The sequence below is a fragment of the Melitaea cinxia genome, chromosome Z (assembly GCF_905220565.1).
Source record: "Melitaea cinxia chromosome Z, ilMelCinx1.1, whole genome shotgun sequence".
NCBI lineage: Eukaryota > Metazoa > Arthropoda > Insecta > Lepidoptera > Nymphalidae > Melitaea > Melitaea cinxia.
In genome coordinates, this window is record NC_059424.1 from 16,869,416 (window position 1) to 16,884,774 (window position 15,359).

Here is a 15,359-nt window from a genome sequence, read left to right on the forward strand (position 1 = left end):
TTGCAATAAAGTTGCGTGGCAATTACATAAGATTTCATAAGTAAGCTCTTAGAAGTCATAACAAAACGTTCACCTGATGTTCAGTGACCTTACGATTAGATTGACATTGGCATTGAACAATATATTATCCATACGTTTCTAACCGTGGCACTCTAATTCATATGTCCTTGTAACTGCTTGTAACAACTATTATTTTAAACACCTAGCAAATTGAAACATCTCTGAAGTAATTTCACTAGACTATCTATTTGTTTGTTTGTTTACTTACTATTCAAGCAATTTTGAGGAAAATCTACTTGCTCAAAAGCTTAAGGATAGAATAAAGTTGTTATGGCGGAAGTAGGCTGACGCAGAATATTGAAGCAAGATTAGGGCAATTATGTTAAAAATTTATTACCTTTATTATTACCTTATTATTTGTTGTTAAATTAAAATCGTAAGTGTATATAAGTGATATAATTATGTACACCTACTTTCTTATTCTAAAAATCCCTTGTAGAAGGTGGGGTCTAAGTCTAGTCTAGTCAGTAGTTTTATTAAATGCCTAAAAATATATATATTTTTTTAATTTTAAATACATATTATTTAATTTATATATTTATATAATAATTTAAAATTGATGGTGGCTATGTTATGAGGTTTCAAAACGTTCAAAAAAGTTTTAAGCGTAATATAATCTCTTATTCATAATTATTTATTAATACATAGATTTTCATACTAAATCTATTTGATGAAGCTAAATTTGTCTCGAAAATCCGCATAACTTTTTACTGGGTGTACCGATTTTGATAATTTTTAATTTAATCGAAAGCTGATGTTTATCACGTGGTCACATTTAAATTTTATCGAGATCTGATAACTACTTTTGTAGTAATCTTTGATAACACATATTTACTTGACTATTTTTTCATCAACCTACGTTGTACCTATTACTTGTCGATATAATTGAAGTCGGTTTTTTTTTTCGTTTGCCTGCAAACACAATTATAAGTGTTATAAGTAATAGGTAGTTTTGAGGAGGTTAACAAACCGAAATTTGCGTTAGGATATAATAGGATTAAAGTTATCTGAAAATCTGTTGAATAATAAAAAGTTAATCATTATCTATGCTACAGGAACACCAGGATTAAAAGGCGCCAATGGAATAAAAAAATAATCGTCTTACACATAACGCCTTCCAGTAGTATGTGAATTTTGTGTCCAGGGATCGGAAAATACATTGTATAAACAAAAAATCATACGCAATTACCATTCCTGCTTATGGCAAAACGTTGCACAGGCAATACATATATTTGCATTGGTTTGGGCGTTTGTGTTTGTGTATTGTGTGTTTCTGGACCCCCGATACAATAGTCAATCGTAATGGGAGCTGTTGAGTGTAAGGGTATAATTTATTTATTTTATGTGCCACATACACATTTTTCATGAGCCCTTGCACATTGGCCCCGCATTCGCAAGTTCAACAGCATGGAGCTGCTTAATTAACCAAACTGTGTGAAATTCTTACTTATGTTCATAGCGGTATAGATTCGACAACGTTAATTCAGAACGACGTCACGACTGCGAGCGTTTACAACAGACTTAATTAGACCACGCGTTACCAGGCCAGGATATTCGAGAACCCGCCTGTAACATCCTTCTAATATTATAATGTTTTGAAGCGAGTTTCGCTACCTTGACTTAACACAGACAGTGCCAGGTTGAGCAACATTCAGGCACTAATAAATTGTTTATTTATTAAATCGTACAACGATCTTTTCAAAAATTAGAATCTGATGTCTTTAAATGTTATTTAGAAAAGGATTCGACCTTTTCATACGATTTTTACGGACCGACTTGTAAGAATCACAGCATGTTTGTTTACAGCCGAATCGAATAGGCTTACATAGCGAGAAGAATTTTTTAAATGGATTTAGGACTACAATAAAGATTTATGCTAATTATTTGACAATTTATTAAAATAATAAATATTAGGCTTATAATTTTTGTTAAATTATATTATATATTTTAATTTATCGAAAAATAATAATAATTAGACGTCTGTTTTATAATAAATAAAAACTATTAAACCAGTATTAACGGAAATATTTTTTGTCTGTGTTCGTCATTTACATCCCATTATTGTCGAGTATAATAAAATAAAAAAAGATAATAATACATTTATCGTAACAATGAATAAGTTTAAGAGGTAATTAGATAATATACCACCTACTCTTAAATAAATAATCTACACGTATAAAAATGTATCGACATTCAAAATTTCATAAGTTATTCTATTGTTTGTCCTATGTATAACCGATGTTTACTGATCTTCACTGTTTTTGGTACTTTATCGGACAACAACCAAGAAGCATTCACAACAGAACCGATAGCTCAGCGAGTTCGATAAAATTTTTCCATATAGCAGCTCTCGGCGGATGTGTGCATGAGTACGATCGCGTTTATTCACATTAATTCGTTTAATATACTTTTAAGTTATTATCAGTCGCTTTGCATTCATGCGTGCTGTTAACAATTAAAGAGGAGAGCCTTCGAAATAAATTACGCTGTTATTAAAATATGTTATTTTAATAACATTACAAATATCGACTTTACTCGTGTCTATGTTACTAAGGAGCAAATATGATAAATACACGGCTACAATAATAAATAATAAGCTTATTTACTACTTTTTAATGTATATTATGTAGCATTTAAGAATCATGTTGAATCCATAGGGAAAACTAATAATAACTATAAATCAAAAATTTAACGATAAAATGATACATAAAATGTACAATTATCAATATATTATCAATTTTATATATTGTAATCTACGATACGTAGGTACATTATATAAAATTCGACAGCTACTGATTATTACTTTGACTTTGAAGCGTCCCAAGAAGTCTAACACTGGATTATTTAGAGTAGCGATATATTTGTCTTTATTGATTAATAAACATAATAATACGTAATGGAAGGTTTACTTATTAATTATCGTACAGCCGTAAATATTAGAGACACGCTTAAGTTTATAAAGTTTTTTACTATAGAATATATCTCCTTACTTTAGAAACAGAAGAATTTTGATAGAGATTAGTAAAAAATGATTCGCATTTCTGAAACATGGATAACCAATATGTAGAAACATGCACATTTTCATTATTAGATTTTTTTTTCTCAATTTAATCTTTTAAAAGCTTCCATGTATTTAATTGGTTTCTGTAAACGTTACGCAATATTAGATTATAACAAAATAAATGAAACTTGCATTGAATCATCATTATCATCATCATTACAGCCTATACAGTCCACTGCTGGACATAGGCCTCCACAAGCTCACGCCAAAAATAACGTGAACTCATGTGTTTTGCCCATAGTCACCACGCTGGGCAGGCGGGTTGGTGACCGCAGTACTGGCTTTCTCGCACCGAAGACGCTGCTGCCCGTCTTCGGCCTGTGTATTTCAAAGCCAGCAGTTGGATGGTTATCCCGCCATCGGTCGGCTTCTTAAGTTCCAAGGTGGTTGTGGAACCTTGTTATCTCTTAGTCGCCTCTTACGACACCCACGGGAAGAGAGGGGGTGGCTAAATTCTTTAGTGCCGTAGCCACACAGCACGCATTGAATCCTATGAATTTAATTTATACTACATAAAAAGTAAAAAATAATAATGTAACACTTTTTGATTTATTACAGTAATTTTTGTATTAATTTTAATTTTAATCTTTGACCTCTTTTTAAATTATAATTCTGTCATTTGACATAATTGACATATTTGACTCTTTTTATGACATTTTATGACATATTTTTAAATTTTGACTTATCCAATTACCTGTCTATTTATTATTAATATTAGTGGAAAGTTTATTAATAAATAATTTTTGTACCATTCTTTTTGCGCTTATTAGGAAGACACACGTCTGGTTAAATAAATTAATGAATTATATTTGTTAATCTCTATGTATTTTTAATTCGTATTTTTTTTAATTACATAATTTTTATTTTGTACGTTTATTTTGTATATTTTGTTTATTTCAATTTGTACTCTGTTAATTAATTTAAAATTTCGACTTTTCAAATGACATGTTTGTTTATTATTGTTAGTGGAAACTTTATTGATAAATGTGTGGGTAATTTCGTCACTACAGCCTATCACAGTCTACTGCTGGACATAGGCTTCCGCAAATTCGCGCCAAAAATGGCGCGAACTCATAATTATGTTTTGCACATAGTCACCACGCTGGGCAGGCGGATTTAAGAAACAGGAAAAAAGGTAGGTGGCCGATTAATTGTTGCGATGAGTTTACGACTAACGAATAGATGTTCTATAAGTTATAGTTTATAACCGGTTCGGTGTTCGTCTTGAATCAAGCGTTTCAAGTTAATCTAAAACCAATTCCATTAGAATACATATTATATACCTATAAGCAATAATATTTAGTTTATAGACGTAAAAATAAATCGCTAGTTTTGCGATTACTTAAAAATTTATTTATTTTATTTTAAGTGTTACGTATGTAGTGTACCTATGTACATATGTATAGATGTACACACTTTTTTACCGAAGTAATATTTTTCAAAGAAATTAAAATTAAATTATATTAAATGAACCTTTTTTAACCTTACAGAAGTGAAAAGAAAATTAATAACGATGCAGTCGTGATTAATTTTTATGACAGATTAATAATAACTATTTTATTATAAAAATGATGATTTACTTATTTTATACTTTTCTTTTCACTATCGCAAGTATTTACTAATAAAATTTGTTAATACTCAAGGTGTTCCTTGAACACATGAGTCGATGAAAGATAAAGACAGAAACGTAAAATTTTACACATAATCTTATCCATATAAATTTCGTAGACATTTTTCTTTCGGCCTACCGACCATCAACGTTGATCAATGACATCATTACAATAAAAGAAAAACGAGTTGAAGATGGGAAAACCAAATAACAACGAATTTTGAGACATCGCAAATGTTTAACAAGAATATACAATATACATATGTATCTATTGATATCGTTTATTTTTGCAGCAATTCAAATTACAAAAACTTTACTTAAATTGCCGAACGTCAAATAGTCACGTTGGTATATATTCGTGAGTTGGGTGTTTCTTAACGTTTTGGTTTTAAATTTAACGTTTTTAAATATCGACTCTTTACACTTTTAATATTAATTCAGTACAGAGGGGCACGCTACAACTACTGGTAACATTGTGGTAGGTTAACAGGTGAGATGTAGGGATAGCAGTCTGTAGTTAGAAGTTAAAATGCAGAATTATTTCCTACTGAGGGCCGTAGAGTGTGAGGTGTTAAGTATATTATACATTTTGAAAAATCGGCGTAAATTAATCAGATGGAAATATTGGAAATAACTAACAAATGTTGATTTTTTTGATTTTATTGTAAGTGTTGATAACATTTTGACAGTTGATTTCTCCAAGTGATCATACACTATTGCAATATGATATTATTTATGTATTACAAGCAGCCAGTATACATTATATTTATGTATATATATGTGTGTGTGCGTGTGTGTGTGTCTGTGTTTGTGTGTGTGTGTGTGTGTGTGTGTGTGTGTGTGTGTTACTTAATATCACAAATTTTACTAAGCGGTGTCTTAATACCAAAGTTTGTCTCTTTTATAGTTTGTCATTTATGTTTTACATAACAAGTTATCGTATCTTAATTAAAATAATTGTATTCTGTATTAAAAATAAGAATGACTTGAACACACGGCATTCCATTTAGTTTTCGATTTAAAATTTTATTACAAATAATAATAGATGAAAAATATTGACTAAGTACCTATATAACATTCTCTTAGAGCCAAAAACTTTAAAAACTCTAGTCTTGCCAAATTTCTTCAAATACCGATTTTTGGAACATACTATATCGGTTATGAACAATCTCGACGAGCTCAATACTCAGATAAGTAAAGATTAATAGAAACTAATAATATAACCAATAACAAACCCGTGACAAGCAAAACTGCAAAGAATTCTAATTTTTATTGTGTCTAATTGTTTTATTATAAAAATTATAGAAACCATGAACAAAGACATCGCGTGATATGTGAACATGAATTAATATTTCATAGTTCAATACTGCTTTGGACTAATAATAACTATTCAATTTCTTCATACACGCCACGTACGCCTTCATTACCAAACCTAACAACTGGTTTATTAAAACAATGTAGAATGAAATGTACACAAGAATATTTTACGTAAAATAACCTTTTTTAATGTCAATTTTAATATTGTATTCTAAACTATCACTTAATGATGATGAATGCACGTTCTCAATTATTGTGTTAATAAATCTATACAAATAAATAAAATTGGGGTGTCTGTTTGTAATATTAAACTAACCGCTTTCAACTAAATGCATATTATGGATGTATACACGATACATAAGCCAAAATAACATTTTTTACAATTTTTGTTTGTCTGTCTGTTCGTTCCGGCTAATCTCTGAAACAGCTGGACCGATTTTGATGGGGCTTTCACTGGCAGATAGCTGATGTAGTAAGGAGTAACATAGGCTACTTTTATTTTAGAATTTTATTATTTCTTTTTTTATTCCACGTAGACGAAGTCGCGGGTACAGCTAGTATAATTATAATTATAGTCAACGAACTATTAATAAGAAACATCTTAATTTAGAATATTTTTTTGTGTAAATTTATAATAATATATAATAAATATGACAGAAGTTTACTTTGTATCTCCTGTTTTTCAATATATATATTAAAATTTGTATCTTATTTTAATGATCAATAGTTAATAAAATACTTTTAAAAAAGTGTAGTCATTCGTTAAATTTAGACATCCCATCCTCTATATCTATCGACCCCTCTCCTACGTGGAAAAAGAGTGCTTTGCCCAGCAATGGTAGTAATTGACGTAAATAGAAATTACCTTCAATATTTTTATATTTATACTTAGACTCACTCTCGCTACTTCGCTTAGTAATGTAGGGGTTAATGGATCATTATTATGAATAATTTTACCATTTTAGTAAAATCATGTACACGTCTACATTCTGTAACTAAATACTTTATATTTATAAACAAGGAAATATAAAACCTTTAGTATAAATTGGAAGTCGAAACCTATCCTCTTTAACTAAATTACATAACATTACTAAATGAAATCAGTCTATTTATAAACATTTTAGTTAAATTATCTACATTATATTTACGTGTTACTTTTTCATTTGTGTGTTAATTTTGACACTTTCCATGTCACGTGCTTTATAATGTTTACCTAACAAGTTACGAATATCGTCATATGTAAACACTAAACATGCTCAGGAGCAGGATATCAAAGTATGTAAACAAACATATTTTAATTTAAATGATTTAATATAAAATTATTTTTACTTTTGAATACTAGCATTGCATTTGAATACTAGACGACCTTCGTTAATTCATCTGCATTCAGTTTAGGCAGATCAAATTTGATGACATTTAGGTTATTACCGCTCCTCTCTTATTCACGGTGGTGATCCGAGATTATTACGTATATATATCAATAATATATATAATACTGTACAAATATAATTTTAATACAAAGTATAATTATATATTTACCGTTAAACAGAAATAAGATCGTTGTAAGAGAAGATAATTATATTTTTTTAGTAATGCAACCGTTGAATTTTATTTATATAATTTTTTTTTTTAATTTTATTGTATTTTTTATACTTATAAATTGCCAGATAAAGTAAAATTTAAGTAAAGTAAGTTTCAGTAATTAAAATATTGAATTGATAAAGTGGGTGTTGGCTCTGAGTATTATAAAGATACTACGAGTAGTTGTGAGACTTATGAAATTATTTATATCTCAATCTTGTTTAAAATATTTTATTGATTATATCGCTAAATTATTTTAATAGTAGCGAATATTAGGTATGTAATGTTAAAATATAATTCATTCTTTAGCAATACTATTTTAATTATTTAATGTCAACATTACTTTATGATTTTATATATGTACTAGCTGACTCGGCGAACGTTGTCTTGCCGCTAAACGCTATTTAAAAATAGGGGTTGGTGGTAGAAGGGTGAAAATTTAGGGTTGTATGTATTTTTCAACGCCAAATCATAATAAAATAAAAAATAATTAATTTATCTAAAAATTAAAAAAAAAAAACAATTTAGGTGTGGAACACCCTTAACATTTAGGGGGATGAAAAATAGATGTTGTTCGATTCTCAGACCTACCCAATATGCACCCAAAATTTCATGAGAATCGGTCTAGCCGTTTCGGAGGAGTTTAACTACAAACACCGCGACAAGAGAATTTTATATATTAGATGGCACTTTATTTTTACCAGCATAAAGTTTAAGTGATCGAAGTCACAAGCAAACTAAAAGTAATTTCTATACATCTTGTTATGCCTGCTTACTCTACTAATGGGTACATATAGGAAAAGATGGATGCATGAATAGATAGGTGATTTTCGAGCAAATAATATTGAGCCGATTTCTATATTACTTGCTTTGTGAGTCGACATTACTGTTCTGAAGATATAATGTTTATTTACTTTATTTTTTTTTTAAATCTCTCTCTTTCTATTTTTACTCTTATTTATCGCATAAGTTCAAAAATTGTCGCAGTGTTACGTGCACTTGTATCAAATAAGTACTTAAATTAAAAATTAGTCAATTTTAGTAAAGATAGGTATTATGTAAATACTAGCCATAATATCCATGCATTCGCATGGACTAAATAAGCATAATAATTATCAGTTATGTTGACGTTGTTTCAAAATTAAAGCCGTCATATATATAATTTTAATAAATTATCAATTTATAAAAACTAAAGCTATAATAAATTACTTAGTTCTTGATGCCGGTAGAGCAAGCAATGTATCTATAAAATGATATATAATTTATGTGGAGTAATTGTTAGGTTTTTTCCAAAAAAAGGGGGGCAATATTAATATGATTATTCGAGATTCGAGATGATTCGACGTTGACTTATGTGAACAGCCATAAAGTATCACAACATGAGTGGTACACTTCCACTAATTTATGTTAAGTTTCGAAAGAGTCTTTCATAATACACGAGATCCCAAAATTTTCATGGAAATTTATTGCGGAAATGTTCGAATTAATTTATATTGCTGCTAATATGAAATTTATAACTTGTGTTTTTCTTCAAGGTCCTTTAATTTGGAGGCTACTTGATAAATATTTTTCTAGAACTGTATAATATTTATTAGTATTCGCATGCTATTAATATAATTATTAATATATGTTAATTATTCCTAATAGCTTAATTTTTTTTTGCTTTTTTTAACACGAATTTAGGAAAATAGTTGTAATAATAATTTAAAGAACACTGTAAAGTTTTCTTTACTCTGAAAATGTAAACAAGTGGTTTTTTTCAAGCAGTAATATATATAAATATACATTATATATAGCGACAAAATATGAAGTCTGTGGTAACTAAAAATGTAGAACATGGTATCATTAAAAATTATTTCTTAATTTAAATTGCCAAAACATGGGAACACTTGTTAGTTCTTCACAAAGGAAACGGAAAGTAATCGCTCGTTAAAAATTGTTTGAAAACTAAACTGTTAAAATCTCCCAACTTAACTTTTTTAATTACGATTATATCAAATTATATTCTATTTTTTATTTTATTTTACTAAACAACAGGAAAAAGTTAAAAAATAAAAAAATAAAAAATTAATAAATTGTAATCTTAAATTTAAAAACACTATATGCAAAGGTAAAAGCGCTAGCAGAAACAAAAAAAAAAAAATTAAAAAATGTGTCGCACATATATTATGGTACAAAAAAAAATACTCACAAATAAAAAAAACTCGCGGAAATATCCAAATCAAAAAGCGAGTTCACTCAACGACGAACAAGCGAGCAATGGATAAAGTGCGTGGACGCACTCTGCTTCTATCTTTTTTTTTTAATAGCTTACTGTGCCACCAGTGAAGCAAGAATGCCTATATACGTATTAATCAGATGTAAAAAAGTTTTTAAATATATATATATATATATATACTTACGATTATCTTATATATAACTATAAAATTATTATTTTAATTAGTAATAACCATTTGTTACAAACATTATACGAGTATAAAATAGCTGTGGTTATTTAAAGATACTTCACGACCTCAAAGAACGAACAAGCTTTCCTGTTTGAAATAAAATTAATTTTAAAGGTTTTTCTAATTTATATAATAGAAATTATCAAAATACACATCATACATATCATATCACTTTGTTTGTCTGCGATGATCCGCGCTCCTAAATTACTTAACAGATTTTAATCAAATTTGCACACCATGTGCAGTCTGATCTAACTTGAAAGATAATTTGTAATATTTAATTTATGTTATATGTTAATATTTGATATATTTTGATAAATGTTATTATTATATTTAAGAAGAAAAATAAGGCGATACGAATTTCACCGGGTTTGAATCAAGTTGACGTAAGCCTATATAGGTCTAAGTTCTTCATTTAACAAGGTTGTGTTATTAATTTGGGTTAGAATAGAAAATTTGACGTAAAAAGATATTGATCACATTTACACTAATCATGGATAGACAATAACACTAAATTACATCCTTTATTTAAAGTTTCATTCCTGTTTCAAGGAAGTTTTAACGAAATAAAGGTTTTGTATGTAAAAGTATGCCGAAAAAATCGCGACAATATTCCCAGAAGCAATAACTTCAAGGAACTTCATATTATTTAAAAGAAAAAATTTGAGTCATATTTATAACGTTTCATTCGAATCTAACTATGAGGGACTTCTAAAAGTTATGGAACTACGGTAGAATATTTCGTATTTTTAACCGATTTGAAAAAAGGAGGTTTCTCAGAGGAAGAGAAACATCACAAAATATTACAAGGAGGTAGGGGTACTAGTACATTGAGATATCACGTGCATTTATTTTTCGTCAAGCGCGCGATTTCTAAACAAAAAAAAACAACAACTAAAAACGCTAATGACTGTCTAGAAATATCACAATGCTTAATTTTTCAAAATTTAATCAGATTATACTTGTATTTAAATACAATTCTGAGAATTACAATTTACTTAGCAGAAAAAAAACACGTGATTTTGGTAAGGGCAAGGGGGGGGGGAGGTTTAAAACGTCATCAAATATGACCAGGAGGAGTAGGGTGTCCAAAAAGTTTTAGAAAATATCACGTGATTAATGACACCTTTGCGAGGAAACACAATTATTAAATACTGGTATAGACAGTAGGTCATATGTGCTAGTATTTTATTAAATTCGTTCTACCCCTCTCGGTGATATGTGGTGAGATTTTGTATTAAACCCTTTCCCCCCATACCTAGAAATCATGTGCATATTTTTTGTGCAAATTATATTCAAAATTTTAAAATATTATCCTTAAAACACGTAAAGTGTGATTAAATTTTTATAATTAGGCATTTTGATACAAATTTCCAGACTAGCATCAAGGTTGTGAGGTGTTAGTTGGTTGTTTATTGGTCTAGAAATCACGTGTTGAACAAAAAATAACTACAACCCCCCCCCCTCCTTGTGATATTTCGTAATTTTTTCCGAGACCCCCTCCCTCCAAGACTCAAGTCTTACGTAATTAATGGACAACCCCCTATGGAAGGGCCTCAACCTCAGAAACACCTACAGAAGATTATAGCTAAGTAATACTGCTCTCAAGTACACAACACTACTTCTGTAGTGAGTAAGATAGCCTGAGCTCCTGGGGAGGCAGCACTTCATCTGCAAATTTTTCATTCCAATTTGCTGATAATTAAGGAATTTGTGAAATGCAATCACGTATACAAGATATGTCTACGATAGATGTCGTCAATGGGTGTCGTAAGAGATGACTAGGTGATACTACGATAACACAGTTCCACTTCTACCTTGGAACTTAAAATGCTGACCGATGACGGGATAATCCATGGCTTTGAAATACACAGGCTGAAGACGGGCAGCAGCGTCGTCGGTGCAACAAAGCCAGCCCTGCAGTCACCGACTCGCCTCCCCAGCGTGGTAACTATGGGTAACACACTTACGAACTTGTGGAGGCCTATGACCAGCAGTGGACTGCGATAAGCTGAAGTGATGATGATGATGATGATTATGATGATACAATAGATAAGGTTGTGACCTTTACACTAAATATTCAAATTATGAATAGATTATTTTTTAATCTAAAGTTATGCTTTCAGGATAAAAAAATAACTTAATTGGTTTTTATCTGTAATAAAATGGAGTATAATAATTCTAGTGTCGTTAAAGTTTTGGTCGTACTTTGTCGTTTCATTTATTAAGGAAATTGAAATTTTTGTCATAATTGAAATGTAAATTATTTAAAAAGATGACGGTCTAAAATGTCAAATTAATTATCTAACGCTTTCTAAAATTTAATACCTGCAATAAAATTATTTTGAATCGAAGAGCTGTTTTAGTTTAGCCAATTTTTAAAAGAAAGATCAAACAAAATCCGTTTGAAGAAACCCTCAAAAACAGACTTTAATGTATATCAATCAATGATTATAGGAATTAATAAATAGTAAGCTGTTAGAAAGGTCTAGTACTAGTTATCTAGTATCACTCTTCCGATCGTGAGAATTCGATAACAATTCAAAGCGTTCTTTTAAGTAGCAAGGCGTCTTCAGATTGAACAGTGAACAGTAGAGAAGCGATAGAGCGAGTATTTCGGCGGAATCTAATTGGGAGCCACCCGAGTTGCTTTCGAAAATCAGAGATGTGATCATATTTCCTTATCCCAAAAATAAACCGATTAGAGAGATTTTGAATACGCTCGAGTTTATTAAGTTGGTCTTCCCTTAGGTCAAGATAACAGGTGTCGGCATAATCAAGGATAGGTAGAAGGATAGTTTTTGCTAACACAATCTTTGTGAGGATAGGTAAAATATTTCGTAACCTGCGCAAAGAGCTGCTAGGCAATTCTCTAAGCGACGTGTTGTGGCTGTACTCGTCGCTGTGATCACGGATGTCACAGCCGTCGCATCGTTCGCTGAGTTCAAGGCGTTATTTTTCGTATTCTCTAAGCTCTGTTATCTCGCCGACGATCTCTCGGCTGCGTGAGCGCACGGCTGTTCGCAAGGCTGTTTTTGAGGGATGGGCGGAGCCGTATCTGCACTATCGATATATTTTTGTCTCGTAAATATTGACTATTTCTTTGTGATAACAATTATGTTATAAGCATTTTTGAATACACAGTTGTATTTATGAATCATTTGAGTATATTTGCTTAAAAATAATAGTAAATTGCCGACAAACAGGTAAAAATGTTTCTAGTAAATGTGGTCTTTGCATATTAAATTGACACTTAATAAAAAAGTTAGCTCTACGTCAAATCGAAAAATGACACTTATTAAAATCGACGTCAAATCTAAAATAGAGTTGAGTAAACAAAAACAAACAAAACATGTGAAACACATTAAACTTAGTCATAAGAAATAAAATAAAATAAAATCGAATGTTAGAAAGTCAAGTGCCACACTTGTATACACTTTAAATTGGATATGGGGCCGATTCGAGCGACCCACGAAAACCACTTAAAATATTTTGTGAAACTTGGGAACATGTGCATTAATAATGTGTTCAGTCAATCAGTATTGCCTAAACAAAACGTTATACTGTTGTGCCAACTTGTTGTGCATCGCATAGTAAACATAAAAAATCTAAATTGAACAAGTAAGTATTACTTTACTATCACATATTATGTTTCTCGTACGACGTACCAGTATTTTTTTCTAATGTAAGTTGGTTTACAATCTAAACACTTGCTTGCAGTGGCTCGTAACGCTGGACCGTCCTCAGTACAATTGGAGAAATTGATTGAATTCATGGAAGTGAGATCAGACCTTGCCACTGGACATGCCCGTACAGCGAATGCTAGGACCCGTATGCAAAATGGCTGGACCGAAATAGCTACGGTGTTAAACAGTGTTGGCAACGGGTGCATAAAAGAGTGGAAGCAGTGGGCTAAGGTATGTAACTAATTAATAGTAGTGTTAGTACAAATATATGCATAATGTTTAAGTTTGTTTAGATGTGTAAATGTCAACTTTCTATGTGATTATCTTTTTTGTTTATAGTACTGGAAAGATAAAAAAGCTGCCACAAAAAGGAAGGCAAATATTGCACAGACTGCTATGCAGAGGACAGGTGGTGGGGTCGATGTAGACGTGGTGGAGCTGTCAGATCTGGAGAAAAGAATTCTGACCATTTCTGGTGGTCTGAGTTTTGCTACTGGTGATAGGAATTTAGCAATCAATCCATTTCATGTATGTATATAAGACATGTCTTGATAAACAAAATTTAAGCTTTTACAACAACAGCTTCCATAGTTTATTAATCATAAAAATTTATTGTCAGAATTAATTTGATTTTTATTTTTTGTTTGTAGGAACAAGGAAATGCTGTTCAGCCCCCTCTAGGCACTGAAACTAGCGGTCACTCAGAAAGCATCTTGCGGCAGTTTCATGTGAGAGTAATATTTTTATTTAATTTAAATTAATATCATAAAATTAATATAATATTTATAAAACTAATAATCTAAAATACTAGCAGTGTCTTAAATTATGTTTTTAGAAAATTCCTGATCCACCAGGAATAGTAGGAATAGTATCCATCAGTAATTACCAAAATTTTTACACTTGTAGAAGGTCCTGAATTACTTTAAAAAAAAACTTATCACTTTCTCTTATGTAAAATATAAGTCAATAATAATTTTAGATATTTAATTGTTTACTCAATGTATTCGGGTATTAAAAACTGGGTACTTCGGTATTAAAAACTATTGATTAATTTTTAGGACGAAACTGTAGTTGTTGTTGTCGGAGACACAGTAGCAGAAAATCTACAGACACCAACGATTTCTACTCCACCAGATGAGTCTGAAGGTGTACGGATACAGGATGAAGTTGAAATGGTAAATTTATACATGTTTATTAGGCAGAGATTTATAATTATATTTAATATTATATTAATCTATAAATTTAGACAATATTCAACAGTTTTTTCTTATTTATTTATAGGTATCCCCCTCTGAAAGAGACAGAAATGTTGAAGAGGCAGGGGAAATGCCATCAATACCAAGCGATAGTGTCGGTGGCGCGCGAAGGCGCATTTGTTTCGATTCCCCCAGTCAGCGCAGGGGCTCATCCGTGCCTACACCGACACAAAGACCCACTTCTAGCTCGCAACAACGCCGCCGCACAGCAATGACGTCACCTCGCGGAGGGGTATCTGCGGGACGCCGACGTCTTCTGCGACGGTCTCCCCCGTCACAGCGTCGCTCCGAGATGGCAAGCCTTATCCAAAGGTTTATAGCCATCGAAGAGCAACGTGTTGA

The 15,359-nt window shown here is 30.8% G+C and overlaps 2 protein-coding genes across 2 annotated transcripts in view; one reads left to right on the forward strand and one right to left on the reverse strand.

Annotated features, from left to right (window-relative positions):
* Nucleotides 1-9,962, reverse strand: part of LOC123668502 (clavesin-2) — a 32,584-nt gene extending 22,622 nt beyond the window's left edge. Inside the window, exon 1 of the mRNA XM_045602237.1 lies at nt 9,820-9,962. The gene's annotated coding sequence lies outside the window, so the exon portion shown is untranslated. The remainder of the gene's footprint in view (nt 1-9,819) is intronic.
* A 3,607-nt stretch (nt 9,963-13,569) lies between these two features.
* Nucleotides 13,570-14,301, forward strand: LOC123668870. Its single transcript, XM_045602561.1, has 2 exons — nt 13,570-13,992; nt 14,101-14,301. Exons 1-2 carry the CDS (start codon nt 13,849-13,851, stop codon nt 14,299-14,301), a joined length of 345 nt encoding a protein of 114 aa, XP_045458517.1. The 5' UTR covers nt 13,570-13,848.
* The last annotated feature ends 1,058 nt before the right edge of the window (nt 14,302-15,359 follow it).

Coding starts and splice junctions, on each gene's coding strand:
- LOC123668870 (XM_045602561.1), top strand. CDS start 13,849: ATGGAAGTGAGATCAGACCTTGCCACTGGACATGCCCGTACAGCGAAT. Junction 13,993..14,100: donor AGTGGAAGCAGTGGGCTAAG/GTATGTAACTAA, acceptor TTTTGTTTATAG/TACTGGAAAGATAAAAAAGC.